General features: G+C 42.1%; 1 protein-coding gene across 2 annotated transcripts; it reads left to right on the forward strand.

The window, feature by feature from the left end:
- Positions 1-6968: 6968 nt before the first annotated feature.
- Positions 6969-14853, forward strand: cep15 (centrosomal protein 15). 2 transcript variants are annotated; one of them, XM_055647584.1, is made up of 5 exons: positions 6969-7265; positions 8489-8618; positions 9910-10033; positions 12035-12109; positions 12255-14853. In XM_055647584.1, exons 2-5 carry the CDS (start codon positions 8569-8571, stop codon positions 12471-12473), a joined length of 468 nt encoding a protein of 155 aa, XP_055503559.1. In that variant the 5' UTR covers positions 6969-7265; positions 8489-8568; the 3' UTR covers positions 12474-14853. The 2 variants fall into 2 exon arrangements, with proteins under 2 accessions (XP_055503559.1, XP_055503560.1); XM_055647585.1 differs by having other exon boundaries at positions 6969-7212.
- Positions 14854-26439: the final 11586 nt, after the last annotated feature.

A 26439-nucleotide genomic window follows, 5' to 3' on the forward strand; every position in this document is an offset into this window, starting at 1 on the left:
AGCATCCCCTATCAACCCTGTATCCATGCTGTGGGATTTTATGACTACTGCTCGACTACAATTACTCTTGTGAATACATTGAGAAGGTAACATCGTCTTCTACAAAGATCAGTTCATTACTATCTAACTCCTCCTTCCCCAAGGTCTCCAAAGCAGTACTGGAAAACCATAGAGCCTTTGATCTCGGTTGTTGCAGAATATTTATACGTTAATGCACCATGTTTCAAGGTGTAGAAATGCTTTATTGAGCTAACTATCATTGATAAATATAGTTATGCTGGAACATGGATCAGTTGCCTCATGTTCAAAATGTACAAAACACCAATGTTTACAGCGGCTTTGTTAGTTTGTGATGGTAAAGGACAGTGGTGATCATTTATCACTAAAATATCACATCCCAAATTTAACTGTCATTGTAGAATTGGATTGGAACAAAATGCTGACCATGACCATGTATGACAGAAATCTCAGTATATATCACAGACCTTGAGCAAATTGACATATTCATTAAAAATGATCAATATCATGGCAATTGAAAGTAATATTTTGAGAGCGAAGGAAGGTAATGTAATTGAGATTTGGCCAGAGCCGTATTCCACACTGACTGAAATGTAGATGCTGGAAATCTAAAATGAAAACAGAAAGTGCTGGAGATACACAGCAGGTCATGCCTCATTTGTGAGAAGAGAAAGAGTTAACCCTTTCATCTGAAAGATTAACTGGTTCTGTTCCATAGACGCAGCTGAGTATTTCCTGTTTTTACTCATTCAATGAGCAATGAGGTCCCAGTTTAAGAATAAGGGGTATGTCATTTAGGACTGAGATGCGGAAAATACCTTTTCACCCAAAGAGTTGTGAATCTGGGGAATTCTCTGCCACAGAAGGCAGTGGAGGCCAATTCACTGGATGTTTTCAAGAGAGTTAGATTTAGTTCTTAGGGCTAACGGAATCAAGGGATATGGGGAAAAAGCAGGAATGGGGCATTGATTTTGGATGATCAGCCATGACGGGTTCGAGGGGCAGAATGGCCTACTCCTGCACCTATTTTCTACGTTTCTATGTAACTGGGATTGTAGAAACTGGGATTGTAATGGCAGTACACAGACCTTCTCTGTGGATTGTCACCTTGTCGTGGTGGAGAAGCTTGTGTGGTCCTGAGATCCTGAGAGCGATGCCGTCTGGAGCTATGCTCCTGGTAGGGCCACCCATGGTGGTAAGGTCGAGGGGGAGGACTCTGACAAAGAGCAATACAACCAAGACCTCAACGGTGGAACAGGTGGAGGATGATGGCTGACCTTAGTGGAGCATCACAACGGCTGGGAAGGCAGATGAAGGCTGCAGCAGAAAAGGGTCTCCGGTCGTCTTGGACTCCATGCCACTGGATCCCGACCCAGATCTGTCAAGGACCGTGTGGTGGCTGTCTGTGCACCAGTCTCCCGACGTTAAACAAAGTCACGCACAGGCGTCCTCCAACCCTGGAGACACACATGGTCAACCATAACCGAAGAGGGCCTAAGAAGACACAGATAGTGGAGAAAAGGTGTTTGTTAACAATAGTGTATTAACATATTAATTGATACAGTTACAGACTGTTCAATAAGATGTCTGTACATCTTGCAAGTCTAGCCAGGTTGATAGAAACAGCATCAAATTGAAAACCTAGTCAGTCGAGGCTCAACAGATGTTCCAGCAAGTGACATACAAAGTGTAACTCAATTAACAAATACTTGGCTTTGTATAAAAAACTATGGAATGTAACCAACTTATATGAGATGAACTAGTGGAGACCACGCAGGCAACATTGAAAGAATGCCTTTTGGATAGTCACTTCAAAGCCACACTTTGAAGAAGGCAAATGAATCAAAAATTGGCTTGGCAGTAATAGAGTTTAGGAAGGAACTGCAGATGCTGGTTTAAACCGAAGATAGACACAAAAAGCTGGAGCAAGCGGGACAGGCAGCATCTCTGGAGAAAATGAATGGGTGACGTTTCAGATCTTCTTCTTCTTCACACTAGTTAGGGATAAGGGAAACGAGAGATATAGACGGTGATGTAGAGAGATAAAGAACAAATGAATGAAAGATATGTAAAAAAGTAACAATGATAAAGGAAAGGCCATTGTTAGCTGTTTGTTGGATGAAAATAAGAAGCTGGTGTGACATGGGTGGGGAGGGATGGAGAGCGAGGGATTGCCGGGGTAACTTGAAGTTAGAGAAATCAATTTCATACCAATGGGCTGTGAGCTGCCCAAGCAAAATATGAGATGCTGTCCCTCCAATTTGCATTTAGCCTCACTCTGATAATGGAGGAGACCTAGGACAGAGAGGTAAGTGTGGGAATGGGAAGGTGAATTAAAGTGTTTAGCAACCGGAAGATCAGGTAGGTCCAGGCAGACTGAATGAAGGTGTTCAGCGAAATGATCGCTTGAACAACAGATACAATCACCCAGTCTATGTTTGGTCTCGCTGATGTATAAAAGTCCACATTTTGAACAATCTGCCACAGTAGATGAGGTTGGCGGAGTTGCAAGTAAACCTGAAAGGACTGTCAGGGTCCCTGGACAGAGGCGAGGAAGGAGGTATAGGGACAGGTGTGAGGTGATTGATGGTGGAGAGTTAATTTTACGATTAGAAGCCTGGACCGTGTTTACATTGGGCAAAATAATATCAGGATTATCAGGAAGAAGAAAGGAAGCGGAGACAGTGGGATGTGGGAGAGCTGGGAATAGGAGGGGAAGGAGGGAGAAAGCAAGGACTACCTGAAATTGGAGAAGTCAATGTTCATACCGCCAGGGTGTAAACTGCCCAAGCGAAATATGAGGTGCTGCTCCTCCAATTTGTGGTGGGACTCACTCTGGCCATGGAGGAGGCCCAGGATAGAAAGGTCGGATACGGAATGGGAGGGAGAGTTGAAGTGCTGAGCCACCGGGAGATCGGGTCGGTTAATGCGAATTGTGCGGAGGTGTTGTCCAACCCCTTAAGAATTTTTAATAGAAACTTACAAAATTCTTATGGGGTTGGACAGGCTAGATGCAGGAAGATTATTCCCGATGTTGGGGAAGTCCAGAATTAGGGGTCACAGTTTAAGGATAAGAGGGAAGTCTTTTAGGACCGAGATGAGAAAATCATTTTTTACACAGAGAGTGGTGAATTTGTGGAATTCTCTGCCACAGAAGGTAGTTGAGGCCAGTTCATTGGCTATATTTAAGAGGGAGTTAGATGTGGCCCTTGTGGCTAAAGGGATCAGGGGGTATGGAGAGAAGGCAGGGATGGGATACTGAGTTGGATGATCAGCCATGATCATATCGAATGGTGGTGCAGGCTCGAAGGGCCGAATGGCCTACTCCTGCACCTATTTTTTATGTTTCTATGTTTCTATGTTGGGTGAAACAATCGCCAAGCCTGTGCTTGGTCTCACCGAGGTAGAGCAGTTGACACCTGGAGCAATAGATGAGGTTGGAGGAGGTGCAGGTGAACCTTTGCCTCACCTGGAAAGACTGATTGGGTCCTTGGATGGAAGGGAAAGTTTCAGGAGAGGGGGTGGTTTGGGTGGGAAGGGACAAATTGACCAGGGAGTTACAGAGGGAGTGGTCTCTGCGGAAAGCCGAAAGGGGAGGAGATGGGAAGATGTGGCCAGTGGTGGGATCCCATTGGAAGTGGCGAAAATGTTGGAGGATTATCTGTTGTATGTGACGGCTGGTAGGGTGGAAATGAGAACAAGGGGGAGACTGTCCTTGTTAGGAGTTTGCTCGATGTACCCTACAAAGAGGCAGGCATAGCTGGGGGCCAATGCGCGTGCCCATAGCTATGCCTTGGATTTGGAGGAAATGGGAGGAGTCAAAGGAAGAGTTGTTGAGGGTCAGGACCAGCTCCGCTAGGCGGAGGAGAGTATCGGTAGACGGGGATTGGTTGGTTCTGCGGTCGATGAAGAAACGGAGTGCTTTAAGACTCTCCTGGTGGGGGATGGAGGTGTAGAGTGACTGGACATCCATGGTGAAGATGAACAAAGTCATGGGGGAGATAAAGAGGATGTGAGGCGTCTTGGACATAGGTAGGGAGGGATTGGACCAGAGGGGAATAAGATGGAGTCGAGGTATGTGGAAATGAGTTCGGTGGGACAAGGCAACTCAGAAACAATGAATGGATCTGCCAGGATTTGTGGATTTTGGGGAGAATGTAAAATTGGACCGTGCGGGGCTGAGAACACTGAGGTTGGAGGCTTGGGAGGGCAAGGCGCCGGTAGTGAAGAAGCCAGTGATAGTATTTCTGCTCCTTATTCACAGGTTGGTATGACAAGTGTGAGAAAGGGCAGACGACAAAAAAGCTTTGTTTCAAAAATCTCTATGTAGATTATCCAGCTACATGAATACGTTGTGTTCTTATCTTTGAGAAGAATTCTCTGCCACAGAAGGCAAATTCACTGGATGTATTCAAGAGAGTGTTAGGTATAGCTCATTGGGCCAACGAATCAAGGGATATAGGGAGAAAGCAGGAACGGGGTACTGATTTTGGATGATCAGCCATGATCATATTGAATGGCAGTGCCGGTTCGAAGGGCGGAATGATCCTGCACCTATTTTCTATGTTTCTATGTTTAAGATATCGCTATACTGTTGGTGATGAAATCCACGTGGCATTCTCGTTTCATCGTTACATACTCGTAATATTGTAACATGCTCGTAACATTGTTACATACACGTAACATTGTAACCATATTACGAAGAAAGGGACCGACTCAAACAAGTGGCGGAAGGAATTTAACGATTATATTGGTTACGTGTTCGGTCTTACAAACCAGGCTCGTGAACACGACACAACACAATTAACTTCTGTGGAAAGACACAAAAAGCCGGGGTAAATCTGTCTTCTACGGTTTAAACCTGCATCTGCAGTTCCTTCCTACACAATAACTTCTGTGGACTCTGTATTTGGTTGCACGTCGGACTGTGCTTTTTGCACTAGTATTATGGTTGTTCATTTATTGTTTTTTTATAATTATATTTATCTGTGTGCATTGCTCGTTAAGAATTTCACTGTTTCGTTGTCGGTACATATGACAATTAAACGCACTTGACTCTGTACACGCAGTGCCCTACTGCCTTTGCAAACACATTGAAGCTGCCAAGCTAAAACGTTCCAAAGTAGAAAGTATACTGAATATGAAGAGAACACGTTACTGTATATGGAAACAAATCAGAGATGGCAAACTTACTCGGGTGGCAAAAGTCCTGCAATTTTTCCAGGTTGAGCAACTTTAGCAGCGTACAGAGCGGAGACCGAATCACGGGGTGCAGACCCGCCCACATCAATGAAACCTCAGCCCCAGGCTAAATTCGAAGCGGCACGTTTATTTCCATCAAATACGGAGAAACGTCCTTTAAGTGCTGTTAAAGTTTCTGCCTCAAGTTCTACCTCCTCTGGCAGCTCGTTCCATAGACCCACCACCCTCGGCTCGGGGCTCTCATCAAACGTCAGGCAAAGTTTCCAGATGAGGTAAACGGAAGGAACTGCAGATGCTGGTGAATATACAAAAGAACACACAATACTGGAGTACCTCCGCGGGTCAGGCAGCATCTCTGGAGAACATGAATAGGTGATGATTCGAATCGGGACCCTGCTTCAGACTGGTCAGTTTCTGGAAGGGTGAATTATCAAATTCCACCATCTAATCTCAACCAGATTTGAAGTTTTAAGTAGAATCCAAAGTGCTGGAGTAACTCAGCGGATTGGGAAGCATCTCTGGCGGACGCCGATAGATCCCCAATCCTTTCCACGGCACCTCATATTTCGCTTGGCCAGCTTACACCCCAGTTCTCTAACTTCAAGAAAACCATTGCCTTCCCTCTCTCTCCACTCCCAACCCATCTCTCTCCCTCCCTCCCTCCTTCCCAGTTCTCCGACCAGATATACTGCCAACGACTGTCCCGTTTTCACATCTTCACACTTCCTTATTAACGGATTGGACAGGCTATCTCTGCACGAAACATGTTCCCGATGTTTGGGGGGTCAGAACCAGGGGCCACAGTTTAAGAATATGGGGTAGGCCATTTAAAACTGAGTTGAGGAAAAAAACATTTTCCCGCAGAGAGTTGTGAACCTGTGGAATTATCTGTCTCAGAAGGCAGTGGAGGCCGATTCACTGTATGCATTCAAAAGAGAATTAGATTGAGCTCTCGGGACTAGGGTACTGATTGTGGATGATCGGCCATGATCACATTGAATGACCTACTCCTGCACCTTCTATGTGTTTATAAACATAGAAAACATATAAACATAGAAATTAGGTGCAGGAGTAGGCCATTCGGCCCTTCGAGCCTGCACCGCCATTCAATATGATCATGGCTGATCATCCAACTCAGTATCCCGTACCTGCCTTCTCTCCATACCCCCTGATCCCCTTAGCCACAAGGGCCACATCTAACTCCCTCTTAAATATAGCCAATGAACTGGCCTCGACTACCCTCTGTGGCAGAGAGTTCCAGAGATTCACCACTCTCTGTGTGAAAAAAGTTCTCTCATCTCGGTTTTAAAGGATTTCCCCCTTATCCTTAAACTGTGACCCCTTGTCCTGGACTTCCCTAACATCGGGAACAATCTTCCTGCATCTAGCCTGTCCAACCCCTTAAGAATTTTGTAAGCTTCTATAAGATCCCCTCTCAATCTTCTAAATTCTAGAGAGTATAAACCAAGTCTATCTAGTCTTTCTTCATAAGACAGTCCTGACATCCCAGGAATCAGTCTGGTGAACCTTCTCTGCACTCCCTCTATGGCAATATGTATCTATCTACCTCGCATTCCCCTGGCATCAGTCTGAAGAAGGGTCTCGGCCCATTCCTTCTCTCCACACAGACGCTCGCTGTAGGATCTTTGGTCTGCCCCGCCGATAGACCATGTCGTGTCTCTCTCTTCAGTTTAAAGGCGCCGCTCCTCTTACTCGCTCCCCGGTCCCCAGGGCGGTTGCCACGGCAACGGCTGCCCTTCCGGTCCCAGCGTTCCCCGCGGCGGGGCGCTGGTCTCCGTGGCAACGTGGCCTAGCGGCCTGCGCCTCCCCTCAGCCCGCCGCAAGACGGCAATAGAACCCCGCAGATAAACTCACTCCTGCGCTTATACCTCGTTGCCACCGATTGCCCCTTGTGGAGCGCGTACGAAACACGCGGAGGTGGAGAGCCCCGAGCCGAGGGTGGCGGGTCTATGGAACGAGCTGCCAGAGGAGGTAGAACTTGAGGCAGAAACTTTAACAGCACTTAAAGGACATTTGTTGGATGGGTACGTGGATAGGAAAGGTTGAGAGATAGAGAGAGATATGGGCCAAATGTGTAGGCAAAAGGTGGGCTAGTGTAGATGGCTCACCTTGGTCAGCATGGACAAATTGGGCCGAATGGCCTGTTTCTGTGCTGCATGGTTCAATGCTTGTTTAATGTAATGTTGCCCCTTGTCTGGACCTTGAGTCCGTAATAAAGTTTATAAATAAATAAATGAAACGTCACCTATCCATGTTCCCCCACAGACGCTGCCACTGCGAAATTTGTGTCTTTTTATTGTAAACCAGCTTCTGTAGCTCCTTCTGTCTCCATTTTTCTGGAGGTTTATTCATTAATTGATACAGCATAGATACAGACTTTTCAACTCACCGTGTCTTCGCCGATCATTGGTCACCAGTTCACACTAGTTATTTCTATGTTATCCCACTCCCTAGACACAGCAATTTACAGGGGCCAATTAACTTGTAAACCCGCATGTATTGGGGATGTGGGAAGAAACTGGAGTACCTGCAGGAAACCTACATGGTCGTAGGGAGGTACATAAAAATGTTGGAGAAACTCAGCGGGTGCAGCAGCATCTATGGAGCGAAGGAAATAGGCAACGTTTCAGGCCGAAACCCTTCTTCAGACTGATGGGGGGAGAATATGCACACTCCACACACCAAAGGTCATGATCGAACCTGAGGTCTTTGATGCAGTACAACAGTTGCTCTACCAGCTGCGCCACTGTTCTTAAGTTCTTGCCGCAGAATTAGGCAATTTGGCCCATCTATCCTGCCATTCAATCATAGCTAATCTATGTTTCCCTCTCAACCCCACTCTCCTACCTGCCTCCCATAACCCTGACACCCTTAAGGCCCTGTCCCACAATGCAAGTTTACCCAAGAGCTCTCCCGAGTTAAAAAAAAAATCAAACTCGTTGTGAGTACGTAGCGGGTACGTCAGAGCTCGCCGATGTCTCCTAGCGGCTCGTAATGCTAACGGCAGGTACTCTGGAAACGCGGAAACTCGTGAAGTTTTTTCAACAGTGAAAATTTTTCAAGAGTAAAAAAATTCTCGTGATGAAGTACCACAAGTTTTTTTTTTTATAAACTCGGGTGAGCTCTTGGGTAAACTCTTACCGTGGGAAAGGGGCTTTACTAATACATGACTACACTTTTCTGCCTCTGGTTTATTTTCGACCCATAAACTATGCCTTTGTGTTTTTATTTCCTTTACATCCAATAGGTGTTCATTGACACTTGGCTGGCTCAGGCTGCGATCATTAAGGAGCTGGGACACCTGCACTACAGTGAAACCGAATAAAAATGTCTTACTTAGCATATGAAGTTGAACTGAGCAAACGTCATGAGAAAATGTAAGTGAATAAAAATGTAGACACAAAGAACTGCAATTGCAGGCATACAAAGAAAAGACACAAAGTGCTGCAGTACGTCAGCAGTTCAGGCAGTATCTGTAAAGAATGTGGATAGGTGACATTTTGAGTCCACACATCACTTTCCAGACTTTGTCCCACTCCCCACCTGTCCAGCGTTTTCCATCCCCATCAGTCTGAAGAAGGGTGCAGCAGCATCTATGGAGCGAAGGAAATAGGCAACGTTTCGGGCCGAAGCCCTTCTTCAGACCCGAAACGTTGCCTATTTCCTTCGCTCCATAGATGCTGCTGCACCCGCTGAGTTTCTCCAGCTTTTTTGTGTACCTTCGATTCTCCAGCATCTGCAGTCCCTTCTTAAAAACAGTCTGAAGAAGGGTCCCAACTTGAATCGTCACCTATCCATGTTCTCCAGAGATGTGCTGGGTTACTCCAGCACTTTGTGTCCTTCTTTATTATGCCGTGTTGAACAATTGAGATCAAGACTGTTTAATTTTGGAAAATGGCCATGCTATATTTCCACTGTAGTATGATAAATATAATTTAGATCGCCATTCTCATAACAAAACTAAAACAGCAGTATCGACGTGAGTTTAGAGTTGCAACTGTCACTGAATTGGTGAGTAAAACAACCCATAAAATTAAGCGTTCCCATTACAATTTTCTCTCAGATGCTCAGTTATGTGGCAAAAACTAGTCCTCTTGTCAGTTCCCACTAGGAGGTATCATTGAGCTGACTATCAGATTTGTGGGTGGAGTTTCAATCCTTCCTGGCCAAGAAGGATTCCTTAACACAATCCTAAACTCAAGGCATTAACCTATTCTCTTGAGATATTTTGAACTAATATGTTGGGTACAATTGACCTCTGCATTAGCCTTTGTTCACAATAACGCTAGCTCAGAATGCAGAGATTGGCTTTGTTTTCTATCCTTTTACTTAAAGACGCACAATTAAAATACACTAACTTTCACTAACAGTGTTGGATTGCTAGTTGATCGCTAAGACAGGGTTGAATAAGACATAATTGAAAGGGACTTGCTTGAAAACCTTGCCTGAAACAGTTTGCCTAAGTTGTACATTTAGCCAAAGTTCTAATGGGCTTGTGGTGGCTGAGTTGGAGATTATTTTTCAAAACTGTGTGTAAATATTTAAATTGTATGGTGAAGCAGGAGCTGTTGGCTGAGAGCCTTTTTCTTTCCAATCTTTTTTATTTCTTGTAACATTTTATTTGCCAAATGCATGAAATCGGTGTAATTTTGCATTTGTTCCCTCTAGATTAGGTCAAAGAACTGCATTGCTTCAGCAAATGGAAGAGCAGCTTGAAAGTCAGACAAAGAAGAAAAAATTGCGAGCAGTAAAGTTTGAGTCGGCAAATGAGAGAAATGCGTTACTTTTAAAAGTAAGTTCTATTTAGTTTAGTTTCGAATAGTTTAAAGATACAGTGCGGAAGCAGGCCCTTCGGCCCGCCGAGTCTGCGCCGACCAGCGACCCCCGCATATTAACATTCTACACACACTAGGGACACATTTTACATTTACCCAGCCAATTTACCTACATATCTGTGTGTCTTTGGAGTGTGGGAGGAAACCGAAGATCTCGAGAAAACTCACGCGGTCACGGGGAGAACATACAAACTCCGTACAGACAGCACGCGTAGTCGGGATCGAACCCGGGTCTCCAGCCCTGTAAGGCAGCAACTCTAGCACTGCGCCATCGTGTTGCCCTAGGCTGAGATTTATTTTTGCCTATCATTAAAAATTGGTCTAAAATCAGATCCGCTTATTCTGTCATTTTTTGTTAATCAGACTGTAAATATAAATATAAATTTTCAGAAAAACTATTGTAATGTGCATACTAATTAAACTGCAAAAATAAATTGCTAGTCATTAGCTCTGACCACTGGTACAGTTCGGTTAGTATTTACTGATAATTCTATCACATGTTCTGCATCTTTAGAAATTAATATATAACAACTTTTGCCATGACTTAGTTTTCCTTAAACTGTGGAAAGTATAGTAGAAATCTGTTTTCCTCTATGCCAGTAAATTAAAGTTAACTTCCTACATCTACCATATCAACACTATATCTCATTCCTACTTAGATTAAAATAATGTGATTCCTAATTGGAAGGAATTGGACATTTATAATATAATTGATATAATCAAATTAATTAAGAAGAAAACGGAGGTGTGACCCTCAAGTCATGACGAAACACAAAAAGAAAAACAAAGCTTTGTCCTCAGACCTGATCAAGTGTATCTTAGCATTCTGTGAGAATCTAGAGGAGAAGTTGTGGTTAAGCAATTTGGTCACCGTTGACAAGTTTAGACCAGAGGGCCTGTTTCCATGCAATATTGCTCTATGACTTTTGTGATTGATGAATAAAGTTTAAGCTCATTACAAAAATAGCATAGGTTAGGAAAAATTCATGTTTTATGCAAGGGTTTATTTATATAACCTATCGAAAAATATGCTGCAAAAGTAGAATACAATATAATTATAACCTTGGGAAAAAATCTTATTAAAGGAGTTTAAGTCAAATATTAAAATTGTCAAGTGGCCAAGTAGGTTAGTTCTTGCACAGATACATAGATGCACTGGGTTGAGCAGTTGCTATACTGTTAATGTTTTTTTAATCCATAGCATCCAGTCTGGAGAAGGGTCCAGACCCCAAACGTCACCCATCCATTTTCTCCAGGGATGCTGCCTGACCCGCTGAGTTACTTCAGCATTTTGTCTCTATTTTTGTATAAACCAGCATCTGCAGTTCCTTTTAATTACATTAAGAATTTAACTGTGTTGTTTCTGATTTTTGGTGTTGTGATTTATAATAAATAACTTGACCAGGTGCGGACCTGTTGGGCACGGTCCCCCAAGGCAATATTCCACCACAGTCCCATAGCCCCCAACTGCTCAGGCGCAGCTGAGGGGGTCCCGTTGTGACACCAGAGATCCCTGGTGTGATGCGAGTCATGGCAACTCTTCCCCCAACTGTGCCTCGCCATCCCTCTTCCTATCTCTATCCTCCTCCATCCCCAGCACCCCTTTCCCCTTATCTTCACCCTCCCTTTTCTTTCCCCTCTCACCCACCGCTCCCCCACCCTCTCACCTCTCCCTCCCAATCCTTTCCCCTCCCCTGTCCCTCCATAACTCCTCTCCCCTCCCTACCCCCATCCTCTCCCTCTATCCCCCTGCCCTCCCACTCCACGCCTCCCTCCTTTCCCAAATCAAATTGAAAACAAAAATCGGAGTGCTATTATGTACCGTTTTGGCGGGGTTTCGGGATCTCACGCACGCATACAAACAAGATGAGAGTTTTAGTAATATAATAATAATATAATAAAGATAGATCACATTTTTATTTCCTGAATATTTTCTCCTTAAAATGTTTTATTTTAAGGATTTGGAAGCAGCCGAGGACAGCTTAAGAGTTGGACTACATACGCAACTACATCCAACTGTTATCGCCCTTGAGGTACATGCCCACTTACTGTTTATAATTTTATCAGCTTTTCCTTTTGTTTGTCCAGAATTTGTCATAGAGTCATACGGCTTGGCAAAATATAATTGACTCGAATAAGGTTGTTTTTTATTTGCAAACTTGTAACTCTTTAATGCAGACCAAATATTGGGCATCCATCAACGAACAACTTCCTAAATGGGAACAGTTTTTACTGGGGCGAACAAGAAATCCGGTTGAAGAAAGGAGTTCAAGGCCCAAAAAAACACAGAACCAGTTACTTCAAGACAATGATACTTTTAAAAATACTAATTCACAGTCTCCAACATCAACGTTCAAGACGCCACCACGGTGTCCTCGATCAGGAAAACAAAAATGAATGAATGATCTTAAAAAATGATTGCTGATACAGAAATACTTTTTATCACAGATGCTACTGGTATCTCAATGGGTCAATTGATAATTGCTCATTTTCTAAGCTTCCCCCCAGTCTAATTTCAGTAAAAACACTGAATCAAGCACTTGAAACAACTAAATTTTATTTTAACAAAAGCGCGTCACTGTTCAAGCCCTCTAGGCCTCGCTCAGACAGAGACACTCCAGAAGTTCACACAGTCCCCTCTCCCAGAAGATCCACGCTGAACCTAGTGGTAGCGAACTTTTATGTGTCCTGGGATCTCGAGGGGCCGAACCACATGGGGGTGGTCTCTTAACAACCCAATTAGAGATATCGATTAACCCCATACCTAACAGACATTCACCTAACCCAATAATACAACAGCTCAATACATTGTATTCAAACCAGCCTTCATAAGGAACTTAGAAATATTTATCCTGATCTGCAGGTATTCCAGACAAGGCTCAATACCTCATCCAATCAACACTCGGCTAAGTCAAACTCTGCAAAATTATTTACAATTATTTACAAGGTGTATGTCTGGTTTGCAGCAATCCAATACATTCTATGCATTTTTCACCTAATTGACAGGGTTGGCAGATGTTCCTATTCTTTGCTTGCAAATTGTATCTAAGCTCTAGACACACTGGCACCTCTTCGCAGCTTGTCCCAGCTCTGCAGAGAGCAATTACAAATTGACCAAATCTCCGAGCAGCCCTGAAGCTTTTACCCCATTTTGAAGTCCTAGCCTCTCCAAGTTAGCCAGGATTAACAAGATAATTTCCACTTTATTTGGGTGGTGCAGTGGTAGAGTTGCTGCCGTACTGTTCCAGACACACGGGTTCGATCCTGGCTACGGATGCTGTCTGTACAGTGTTTGTACGTTTTTCCCTGTGACCGTGTGGGTTTTCTCCACGTGCTCCAGTTTCCAAAAGTCTGTAGCCTCATTTTGCTCTGGTATTTTAATTCATTCACATGTTTAAACTGTAAGATTTTATTATTAATGTTTTATGTGTCATTCTTAATTGTTGCTGTATGTCGTGTTGTTACTTGCGAGTGGTGCACCAAGGCAAATTCCTTGTATGTGTACATACTTGGCCAATAAACGTATTGATTAATTCATCGGGTGATTGACGGCCACTCAAGAATGGCAATTTTTTAGCTTTGAAAAACTCCTTTGTTGCTTTAGCAGTATGTTTGGGATCATTGTCTTGCTGTACAATGAACCGCTAGCCAATGAGTTTTGAGGCATTTGTTTGAATTTGAGCAGATAGGATGTGGCTACACACTTCAGAATGTATTATGCTACTACCATCAGTAGTTGTATCATCAATAAAGATAAGTAAACCAGTACCTTCAGCAGCCATACATGCCCAAGCCATAACATCCCCACCACCGTGTTTCACAGATAAGGTGGTATGCTGTGGATTTTGGGCAGTTCCTTCTCTCCTCCATACTTTACACTTGCCATCACTCTGATATAAGTTAATCTCTGTCTCATCTGTCCACAAGACCTTTTTTTTCAGAACTGTGGTTGTTCCTTTAAGTACTTCTTGGCAAACTGTAACCCTGATAACCTATTTTTGCATCTTGGAGTGTAGCCTCTGTATTTCTGTTCATGAAGTCTTCTGCGGACAGTGGTCATTGACAAATCCACACCTGGCTCCTGAAGAGTGTTTCTGATCTGTCGGACAGATGTTTGGGTTGTTGTCTTTATTATAGAGAGAATTCTTCTGCCATCAGCTGTGGAGGTCTTCCTTGGCCTGCCAGTCCCTTTGCGATTAGTAAGCTCACTAGTGCTCTCTTTCTTCTTAATGATGTTCCAAACAGTTGATTTTGGTACGCCTAAGGTTTGGCTGATGTCTCTAATAGTTGTATTCTTGTTTCTCAGTCTCATAATGGCTTCTTTGATTTTCATTGACACAACTTTGGGCCTCATGTTGTTAAACAGCAATAAAAGATTCCATAGGTGATGGAAAGACTGGAGGAAAGACGAGGTGCTGAGAGCTCTCTTGTAGCTGCATTAAGGAGGCATTTAAACACACCTGAGCAATTACAAACACCTGTGAAGCCATGTGTCCCAAACATTATGGTGCCATGAAATGGGGGACTACGCATAAACACAGCTGTAATTTCTACATGGTGAAACCAAAATGTATAAAAAATTATTTGAAAATTAAAAAATATTTGAAAATTTATTAAATTCTGACAATGTGCACTTTAACCACATGTGACTTTTTTTCTATTACAAATCTCAAATTGTGGAGTACAGAGGCAAATAAATAAATGATGGATCTTTGTCCCAAACATTATGCAGGGCACTGTATATCGATTGTTAATAAACTTCCTGCTGGTTTTAAAACTTTTTTTTTTGTGTGGTTTCATACCATTCGTGAAGACGTTGAATAATGCAAAAGATAAAGTAAACCGAGTGCATCTACAGAGAAAGTACAATTCTTTTAAAGTGCAAGGGCCACAACAAGGTAGCTTGGAAGATTGAATTTGTTCCTAGCACAGAAGTGGTCCATTCAAGAATCTGATAATAGCAGGGGAAAAATCTGTTCTTGAATCTGGTGATGCCTGCTTTGAAACTGGTATCTTGATGATAAATGTTTCTTTGTAGTTATTTCTAATTTTCAGAGTAGTAATGAGCTGGAGAATATGACACTAATTAAAGGGCTGTTTTGTCATAAGTCTACTTTCAACTATTTGAATAAAATTGTGCCAGATTAAAATTTCAACAATTTTGTTTTGATGCCAAAGGTATGTGGGTGGAAGGGGGAGGTGGAATTTATATTTGGTTCCACTGGTTTGTAGAAGATTTTTTAAAGTTTGCAATTATACAAATGATTTGGATGGAAACCTGAAACATAACTTAAACTCAGAAAAACAGTTTCAAAGCAATTTGAACAGATTCCCAATTGTGCTGAAAACAGAAGCTGCACTCTTACATCTGAACCAAATACTGAAATAATGCCCAGGAAAAGTTACTTTGCAAGTTATTTTCTTTTGGTATGAATTTATTCAGGACCTGGTCACCAGTATCAGTATCAGTATTTCTTTAATATCATTTCACTGAGTACTTGCATACACAGAGGAAACGAAAAAACGTTGCTCAATCGGTTTCCATTCAGTGTAAAAATAAAAACAAAAAGGATAATACATAGAGTTTTAAAAACAAATTAAAATTACCATTTTTAAAAAGAAAAGTAGGCCTAAAAATTAACAATATAATAAAAACAGTCATTCTGGTCGACAGTGACTTCACAGTGGCTTTACTTTGACAGGTGCCTAACTGTCAAAGTATGGGCGCGGTTGGATGTGTGGATGAGCGATATTTTGGGAGGGGACAAAGTCCGTTAATCAGTCTTATTGCCTGTGGGAAGAAGCTGAGCAGCATCCTGCTGGTTTTGCAGCTGATGCTCCTGTACCTCTTCCCAGGTGGCAGAATGGAAAAGATGTGATGTGATGGGTGGTAGGGGTCCTGGATGATGGAGATGGCTCTACTGATGCTACTCTTCTTGTATATCTCCAGCAGGAAAGGGAGTGGGGCACCGATAATCCTGCTGGCGGTCTTCACTATCCTGTTTAGTTGATATTGTTCGTAAGCCTTGCAGCTCCCGAACCAGGAAGTGATGCCGTAGGTTATTATGCTTTCAATTGTGCCCCTATAGAAGGTTCTTAGATGGGCAGTGGGGAGACCTGCTTTCCGTAGTCTCCGGAGAGGGTGGAGTCGCTGTTGGGCTCTTTTGACCACTGCTGTGGTGTTGGTCATAGAGGTCAGGTCATCCGACAGGTGGAGTCCTAGGAACTTCACACTGCTGACCCTCTCCACAGCAGCTCCATCAATATACAGCGGTGTATGGTGTTGTTTTCCCGCCCTCCTGAAGTCGACCACCATCTCCTTAGTTTTTTCCACATTAAGAGTGAGGTTGTGGGATCTGCACCATCCTGTGAGCAGCTCCACCTCCATCCTGTACGCCGACTCATTATTGTCGCTGATGAGACCCACCACTGTTGTGTCATCAGCGAACTTGTTGATATAGTTGTTATTGAGTCTAGCAGTACAATCATGTGTAAGCAGACTAAAAAACAGGGGGCTTAGGACACAGCCTTGGGGTGAGCCAATGCTCACGGCGATGGTTTTTGATGTCCGACTGCCCACCCTGACTGTCTGCTGCCGTTGTGATAAAAAGTTAAGGACTCAGTTACAAGTGCCAGTATCCACCCCTAACAGCTTCAGCTTCTCCACCAGCTGCTGTGGGATGATTGTATTAAAAGCGGAGCTGAAGTCTATAAAGAGGATCCTGGCATAAGTATTTAGTCTATAAGTCTATAAAGAGGATCCTGGCACCACTGTCAAAACCAACATTTATTACCGAAGATAGACACAAAACGCTGGAGTAACAGGTGACGTTTCGGGACGAGACGGGTCGAGATGCGTAAGCGTGAGACAAATCCAGTTTAGTGAAGACTTTTGCTCCGCTAAGTTCTGGGTACAGATCTTGCGGAGTTGGTAACGGATATTGTTCGTCATCAACGGCTTGGTTGATTTTGACTTTGTAGTCACCGCATAGTCGAACAGTTTTGTCGGCCTTGGGTACGGCCACAATTGCCGTTGCCCAGTTATTCTGGTCTGTCTTCACGAGTACTCCATTCCGCTCTAACTTGTCGAGTTCTTCCTACACTTGTTGCTTTGGTGCATATGGTATAGGTCTTGGTCGACAATAGACAGGTCTCACATCTTGCTGAAGTCGAATGTGTGCAGAATACCCTGTTATTCCCGTGTAACTGTCAGCAAAAATGTTTGCATGTTTGCTTATGACGCTTTCAAGACGTGATTTGGACACATCGATGCTGAAAATGTTCTTCCAGTCTAACTCTATTCTACTCAGCCAATCCTTTCCAAGGAGGGTTGGTTTATTTCTGTAGCTGGCCACTATAATGGGCAGTGTTACTAACTGACCATTATGCTGAACTTTACAGTCCACGTCTCCAAAACTTTGCCCGAGTAGTTTCTCAGCTTGACCTTACTCTCAAACAATGGTATCTGTAGGAACTTTGTTTTGTACAGGTCTCTGCTCATGATCGAACACTCTGCTGCCGTGTCAATACACATATCGATTAACTGTTCATTTATCATTAGTTTAGATCGAAAGTCCTTACCTTGGCTGGTTGTAGGCTTATCGATGTTGGTTCCATAAATGGTGTACCAAGTTCCTTTCCATCTGGATTAATCTCCAAGTTATGAACTCCTTTCTGGTGTTGTTGCTTGTTTCCCGCAGATTGTTGGTTTCCTGTTTTAAGCTTGGCTTGACATGCTGAGGCGATATGGCCTTTCTTCAGGCAGTTATAGCATGGCCATTTTGAACTGAAAAAATTGGGATGAGTGATTACTAGAACCAGGATGTTTTAGGCACTAAACAACTGAAATAGGCAGGCAAAAGGCATAATAAAATTACAAAAAAGGCACAAAAAAGGCATTTATTGACAAAAAAGGAATAAAAAGGCTTTTTTTTTTCCACCAACGTATGGTTTAAATGATAATATAAAGGTCTATAACTACATTAAATGACCAAAGTTGCCTGGTTGCACATATTTACTAGAATTTTTTTTCCGAATTATCTGGTGTTAAACTATGCCGTCTGTCAGACAGAATATGCTTCATTTGTGAAAAACTTATTTCTACCTCAGCTGAGGTCACTGGTGCATACCCGAAACAAGCTACAGACTCTATATTCAAGTCGATATCTTGTGCATTACCTTTGAGAACTTTAGCACTGTTTTCTATTTCTTCAAGATCTTGGTTAACTAAATCACTCTCACATTTTCCTTGTATGCCTTTACCTACATCGCCAGGAAGTTTACGAATATCGTCAGTTACTTTGTTGAAAACCTGCAAGTTATTCACTAATATTTCGCCACGTTTCACATGGGAAACATAGAAAAAAGGTGCAGGAGGAGGCCATTCGGCCCTTTCGAGTCAGCACTGCCATTCATTGTGATCATGGCTGATCGTCCCCAATCAATAACCTGTGCCTGCCTTCTCCCCATATCCTTTGATTCCGCTAGCCCCTCTTTTGTCTTTTGCCTTTGTGTGCGCAAGGAGATTCATGAGTGTGGCGTACACTTCAGGACCGATCTCCGTGAGCAGAATCGCTTTCATGCGTTCGCAAACGGCTTTATTTGTTTCAGTCACCATCTCTCCTTCACCACTAATCTCCATTATGTTGTTTGCCATGAAAAACATGTTCACCCTCTCCATAGAGGAGCTGAACGGCTCTCTACTCTTGTCAAAAGTGCCAAGGTTTCCGATGTAGCCCATGGACTCTGCCATCGCGTCGTCTCTCTCTTTTTTTTTAAAGTCCGTTCAAAAACCCTGATTTCCTGGTGTAACAATTCACCTAAAACTTAGCTGTACAAAGGCTATTCAGCTTGAGGAATTCGACAAAAAAAAATCTTATACAATCCCAAGGACGGCATCTTGCCACGTAGACACAACATAGAGATAGCCTGACAAACTCTCGCCGATTTGTCCAGCTGCTGTTTTAAACTACAGTCCCCTGCATAGAAGGATCTGCGGCCTATCGTGTCCAGCTCGCAAACAACTGCGACACAACTACAAATTTACTGTTTAAAATGTTAAACAATACTGTGTGTTGCAAAACACTCCTGCACTGTATTTAAAGGATGAGTTCACAAACTCTATCCCATCCTCGTTGCCAATTTTGTTATATTCCGGACGGCAAAATGAATAACAACTTACACGCACGTTGCCTGGATCACGAGAGAGAGATTTATTACCCAACATTCCCTGCTTATATACAACACCAACTCATTAATATATACATGAATATGTATGAATAATTTACAACAATAAAACACTCTTGATTCTATGAACCTGACAATGCTGGACCCGCAATGCTCGGACGTCTGTTTGACAACAATGCTGGACCCGCAATGCTCGGACTTCTGTTTGACAACAAGCGCAGTTTGTTTTAAAACAGCTGGACACAGTTTACACTGTTCCGGCATTAATAAATTACAGAATAAATGTACAAGTGCATCAATTTCAGTCTAGATGGTAGAGCTGCTGCCTCAGCACCAGAGACCCAGGTTCGATCCCGACTGGTGCTGTCTTAGTGGAGTTTGCATCCCCTTGATGTGTGGATTTTCTCTCACATTCCAAAGACGTGCGGGTTTGTAGGTCAACTGGCCTCTTTAAATTGCCCCTCGTGTGTAGGGAGTGGATGCGAAAGTGGGTTAACATAGATAGTGGTATTGCCGTTTGGTGGGAAAAGACTGCACACAGCTTCTTTAGTTTTGACACTGTTGCTAAATGTGTGTTGGTAAATCAATCCCCAAGTTGTGCTTATCTCAGCACATTTTGATCTAATGAATTCAAGGGGAATTAATGTGAACAGGTGAGTGTAACTCGCAGTTGATATTCACACACCTGTTTTACAATTGTGATTAAAGCCTAATTAGTTCCTGATTATGCCTAATTAGGGTAGGGGATCAAGGTGCACTGACGTGCAAAAATATTATATGTAGCATCCTTGGTTTTAAAAAATGGGTTAATATAGAAACAAGTTGAAGAACAGAAAGGTTGTTAAAGCATGAATTTCCTTTAAAAATGTTTAAAATATTCTTTAAAATATTTTTTAAATGTCTCTTTTGATTGAAAAGGTGATTAATATTTCTGGAACTTAAACTGAATTAAAAATATTAAAACATTGTATTTTTTTGATTGAGGAGGTTGATCAGTATTTCTGGAAATATAAAATTGAATTTTAAACTTTTAAAATATAAAAAACATATATTAAATTCTGGACCTGATATTCCACTTGAGTTCAGATTAGGACGAAACATCAAATACAAAAAATTCATAAAATTGACTGAGAGATGTGGTAAACAGCCTTTTGAGTGAGGTAGATTTTGCAAATCATTCCCCATGGTGCAGCAATTTGCAATTCACAGGATACGTGTGCTGATATTGCAATGGACAATTTTCATCTTAATAATGAAGAAAGTAATTGAACTGAGTTTTATTTTAGCATTACATCCTCAACCAGTGTCTTAAAAAAGTTTTATCTGGTATCCAATAGCAAAATTGATCCCCGCGTACCCAATCTTTAAATCAAATTTTATGTTTAACTAAAGACATCAATTACAAAATCTTTTCAGAAATGATCTTGGTTATCAATAAAAAACTAATTTTAAGTGGAAGGTCATAATTAATTATTTAAATAATGGATGGTTAATCTCTCTGTTTCATTATCATTTTAATGTATAGCAAAAAATTACAAACTCTTACAATACTGTATTTTCAGCATCTGCAGTTCCTTCGTGCCCATACTGTATTTTATATTTCTGTTTAGTTTACTCACTAGGGGTCACTATGGGACGACAAATGTCTGTTCATAATGACCCCTGTCAATTAAAAGGTGAATTGAATCTGATCTGCATGGATTAAAAAATGTATCTTGGAACTGTGTGATTGATATCCTGGTGTATCACTTTATTTACAGATTTGGTAATGTATGCATTTGAATTGACTCATAATGATGAGAGCCATTGAACTGAGTGTTATTTTAGCTTTTCATTCTAGACCAGTATCTTTAAACAATTTTGTCTAGTAGCTTACAATAGCAGATAACAAAATTGAATTCCCTGTACCCATTTGAACACTTGTAAACCTCACTGGGGTAATGATAACAGTACATAAGCCTAGATTGGGTTTGGATAGAACTAATACTGTTAACATGTGAAGATACAGTTAGGATAGAATGAATACTGTTTGAGAGATTATAGAACATTTCTGCTTCATACAAGCTAAAATTAATCACAATAGTGGATGCTGGAATATTATTTTGCTATGAATTGCACTAAATTAAAATAAAATTGACATTTGGTACCGAGGTCAATGGTGAAATTAAAAAAGCCCAGCTGATTGTGATGTTGTTCGTGAGTTTGTAGTTTGCTCCATGCAAGTAAACAAAAAATTATTGAAAACGGAACCAGAGTCGAAAAGACTTTAGGCTGCAAGACAGAGGGAATAGCCTACCTATTCGGTGGCATAGGTGAATCAACAAACTAAGATACAGTGAGAAAATATGTTTGGATGTGATTCCCAAATACATTATAGTATCTGAGGGAACAATCGTTGTCCAGTAAGAACATCAGTCGGTTTTGTGGATAATAGATACACAATCCATTTATAGAATGCACTCCAACTATCTCTGCACAACCCAGCCCCCCATTCACACGATGGCGTTAACAGAGGATAAAATGGCAGGCTTTTGCTGCATCATTCTGGAAATCGCTCTCTGTCAGAATGAGGTGCCTGGAGATGCTTTCCAACAGACAACAGAGATCAGATCACATTATCGACTGATTCACCAGGGTGCTACGGAAGTTGCATGAACCTCACAGCATAAACAGAATATATTCAGCAATGATAAATACGACAGTATATCCATTTTATCCAAACAGATCAGATATACCATACATAGATACAATCGGTTCAAACTCAAGTACAATCGATAGAGAAAAGATACAGAGTGCTGAATATTGTTCTTGGCATTGTAGCGCTTCTGTTCCTTAGACAAAGTCCAATGTCTGTAATAGGGTAAAGGTGAATCGGACAGTGCCCTAGTTTATGGAAGCACCATTCAGCGGCCTGATAACATTAGGGGAAGAAGCTGTCCCTGAGTATGGTGGTGCACACTTTCAAGCTTCTGTACCTCCGCCGTGCGAGCAATGAGAAGAAGGAATAACCGGGGAGGGACATGTCTGAGGCAGCGCAAAGTGTAGATGGATCTGCTTAATAATGGTCAATCTGCTTTGTCTCTCCACACATGATATTGATGTCATCACCAGGAATGAGACATGCTGTACCAACTAAGGTCAGGTCAAGATGGTAACCATTCCCATGGAAGGATAAACCAGAAGATATTTTCCAGATATCGAGAATAGGTCAGTTTGGTGTCTCAGCAACTTCCCTATGGGTTGCGAATGTCTCACATCCCTCCAACTCACTCCAATGTTGAATCCACATATAAGGACGATCAGAGCATCTCTCTCAACCCTGCAAGGATGAAAACAGAGGAATTCTACCCGAATGTTGAACAATCCTCAAAATCTTGTGGCTTCAGTTTAGTCTAGTTTAGTTTATGGTCACATGTACTGAGGTACAGTGAAAAGCTTTTGTTGTGTGCTAACCAGTCAGCGGAAAGACTATGCATTATTACAATTAAGCCATCTACATTGTACGTGATAAAGGGAATAATTAGTGCAAGAAAAAGTCACGATTAAAGATACTCGAGTGTCTCCAGTGAGGTAGAGTGTAGTTCAGGACCGCTCTCTAATTGTTGATAGTGTGGTTCAGATGCCTGATAAAGGACAGAGGAGAATTATACAATGGTGGAGCCATGCAAAACCTGTATCAACCCTTGGTTGGACCACACTTGTAGAACTACACACTGCCCTGGCTGCCCAATTATTATTTTTTATAATTAGATATGGAGGTGCTGGAGATGGTGCAGAGAAGATTTACTGTAAAACTATAGTAATCCAATTCAGAAATCCTGAATGTCCAGTGTCTCTAGCTCATTCCTTGGTAACCCAAAGTGCAAAGTGGGATCTGTGACCAGAGCCAAGGTCACTGGTGCTGCTGGAAACTGGATCCAGACTTTGACTGGTGGTGGTACTGAGGCAAGGATTGACATCCAGAACACCAGGGGGCAGAAACGTGGAAGGTTTGCCAGCATCTAGACTGCTTATCTATTTCCAGTCTCCTAAGAGTTCCAGATTGTCAAAGGTTTACTACACAATATGATACTGGAAATGTAAGCGTATACGTATAATGAACAGACGGTGTCCATTTCTCTTGTGAAAAGAAAGGCAGAGTATGAAGGGTGTTTAATTATCTGTAAGCACTGACAATAGAACAATGACATTTTTATTTTTAGCAGCATAACTGGCATGTAAACATATTGCATATAGATATATAGTATTAACAAAATTCAATAAACCAATAATGCCAATACCAATGCAAAAAACCCAACGTCTTATAGAACCTTATAGAAACATATAAAATTATAAAAGGACTGGACAAGCTAGATGCAGGAAAAATGTTCCCAATGTTGGGCGAGTCCAGAACCAGGGGTCACAGTCTTAGAATAAAGGGAAGGCCATTTAAGACTGAGGTAAGAAAAAACTTTTTCACGCAGAGTGTTGTGAATTTATGGAATTCCCTGCCACAGAGGGCAGTGGAAGCCAAGTCACTGGATGGATTTAAGAGAGAGTTAGATAGAGCTCTAGGGGCTAGTGGAATCAAAGGATGGGGGGAGAAAGCGTGCAGGGGTTATTGATTGGGGACGATCAGCCATGATCACAATGAACGGCGGTGCTGGCTCAAAGGGCCGAATGGCCTCTTCCTGCATCTATTTTCTGTTTTCTATGTCTATAGCGCAACCAAAGACAAACCATCAAAGTTCATAGTTGAGTTTAGTATTGTGTAACTTTGATGGTTGTCGGGGAGAAGCTATTCTTGAACCTATAGAGGTTATTTAAAGGATGGAATGCTTTCATAGGTTAAACGCAGAAAGTTTCTGCTTCCGAGGAAGAGTATAACTGGAGGCCATCAATGCAAGAGAGCCACCAGAAACCTCTTTGCCAAAGAGTGTTTCAAAATGCGGAATACACGGCTGCATGAAATGGTTGAAGTCAATGATTAGTGAAGGCTTGTGAATGAGAATGAAATTGCGAATTATGCTGATAGGTGGAATTATGTTGAGTTGGAGAAACTCAGAGGAATATAAATAGGGCGGCATGGTGGTGCAGCGTTAGTTACAGTCTTACAGCGCCAGAGACCCAGGTATGATGCCCGACTACGGGTGCTGTCTGTACGGAGTTTGTACATTCTCCCTGTGACTACCTGGGTTTTTTCTCTGGGTGCTCCGGTTTCCTCCCGCACTCCAAAGACGTACAGTTCTGTAGGTTAATTGTAAAATTGTCCCGAGTGTGAGGGATAGTGTTAGTGTACAGGGTGATTTTTGGTCGGCATGGACTCAGTGGGCCGAAGGGCCTATTTCCCCGTAGTATCTCTAAAAAAAGTAAAGGAATATAAATACAGATCGGTTTGGTCGATTTGCCTGTTAAGGTGCTGTTTTTCCTTGATAACGTTTTTCCATTGATGATGAAATTCAGAACATGTGTATATAGTTTTACAGCAGTAAACACAGTGCTGGAGGAACTAAGGAGACCAGGCAGGTTCTGTGGAGGGAAATGGACAGACAATGTCTCGAGTCAGGACCCTTCTTCAGACTGAAAACAAAAACCTGCTGATATCCTGCTGCATTGATTTTTGTGCTAAAGATTCCATTGTGGGCCATCTCGTGTTTCCATTATAATTTTACACTCTCGGGCGAAATATTTAGGAGGTCAATGACTGACTGTTTTACAGTAGCTAATGAAAAACTAAACGTGTCTACAAAATCTCATTGATTCTCGATCAATTGGACTTTTCACACTATAAATTTATAGAATTTAATTGAAAAAGTGTATCAAAGATATAACATTCAGAATCGTTTTCACAGGATGGAAATAACAAGGACTAGAGGGCAGAGCCTTAAGATGAGAGGGGCAAAGCCTAAAGGAGATTATGTGTGGCAATCTTTATACACAGAGTGGTGAGTGCTTGGAACCCACTGCCAGAGGATGGTGGTGCAGATACGATAGTGGCTGCTAAGAAGATTTGAGATGGACACATGGATATGCAGAGAATGGAGAGATATGGGTCATGTGCAGGCAGATCAGTTTGTGGCATCTTGTCAGCACAGACTTTGTGGGCCGAAGGACCTGTTCCTCTGCTCTACTGTTCTATGTTCCAAACAACAACAACAAAAAAATCCTTTGGCTGAAGAATCCAGATTGCAGGGGACCAATTTTCCAGGATGAAATCAGGAAGCATTTTTTTTACAAAAGTGAAATGGATATGCAGGGAATGGGGGAGGGATATGAATAATGTGCAGTCAGATATAGTATATCTCAGAACAGTATATCTTTCATCATGTTTGATACAGACATTGTGGGCCTGTGATGTACATTTTTATGGTCTGCATGCTTTATGGATGTTGAGCTGGGATTTGGATCGATCATGATCAAATTGAATGGCAGAACAGATTTGTTTTTGTTTTCTTCTTCTGTTCCTATGCAGATAGCATAGATTTATGTTTTTGTTTCCTTGTATTCCCCATTTCAATTTTTGATCTGAAATCAGGAAGACCATGCTCCCTTGAAACCAAGTTACTCTGTTAAACTTGGTATTGAGTTGTCCACTTAACAGCTGTTAACTCACTTAGGCTGCAGTGATATAAGCACTTACATAACTGAAACCACTTAATGTGAAAGTAGCAGACTGATTTCACAGCTAAGTCTCAAAATGAGCTGGGAATTTGCCAAACAGTACAAAACATATTTCCCTGATTTGGGCTCTGCATCACACTACACATAATTCCAATAAAGTGCGAAATTAATTTTAAACAAAAAAAACAAAGTGCGGAGGAACTCGGCAGGTGGGGCAGCATATGTGGAGTGAATGGACAAGCCACGTTTTGGGTCTTGACCCTTCCTCAGACTGATTGGGATATGATACTTTTTTTGTCTCATGTACCGAGGCACAGTGAGATTTGTACACAGTTCAGTACAAGTATACTATACATAAGCACTGAGGTGAGGGGGCATGATTGGCAAGATGGGTGGAGTAAGTGACAAAGGCTGGAGGTGTAAAGGAGACAAAAGGGATGTCCGATACGGAGACAGAGAGGGGTGAAAGGATTTTTCATAAAAAACAGTTTTAAATGCTGAAGCAAACCATTGAATAAACGGAGCATGGAAGAATTAATAAGAAACGTTTGTGAACTCTAACCAAAAAATCCACTCT

This window comes from Leucoraja erinacea, chromosome 16, assembly GCF_028641065.1.
Source record: "Leucoraja erinacea ecotype New England chromosome 16, Leri_hhj_1, whole genome shotgun sequence".
Lineage (NCBI taxonomy): Eukaryota > Metazoa > Chordata > Chondrichthyes > Rajiformes > Rajidae > Leucoraja > Leucoraja erinaceus.

What these genes read in the sequence shown, in the direction of transcription:
- cep15 (XM_055647584.1), top strand. Translation starts at nt 8,569, where the DNA reads ATGTCTTACTTAGCATATGAAGTTGAACTGAGCAAACGTCATGAGAAA. An exon ending in GAAATGCGTTACTTTTAAAA is followed by an intron (nt 10,034 to 12,034) that starts GTAAGTTCTATT and finishes TTTTATTTTAAG; the next exon opens with GATTTGGAAGCAGCCGAGGA. An exon ending in CAACTGTTATCGCCCTTGAG is followed by an intron (nt 12,110 to 12,254) that starts GTACATGCCCAC and finishes TCTTTAATGCAG; the next exon opens with ACCAAATATTGGGCATCCAT.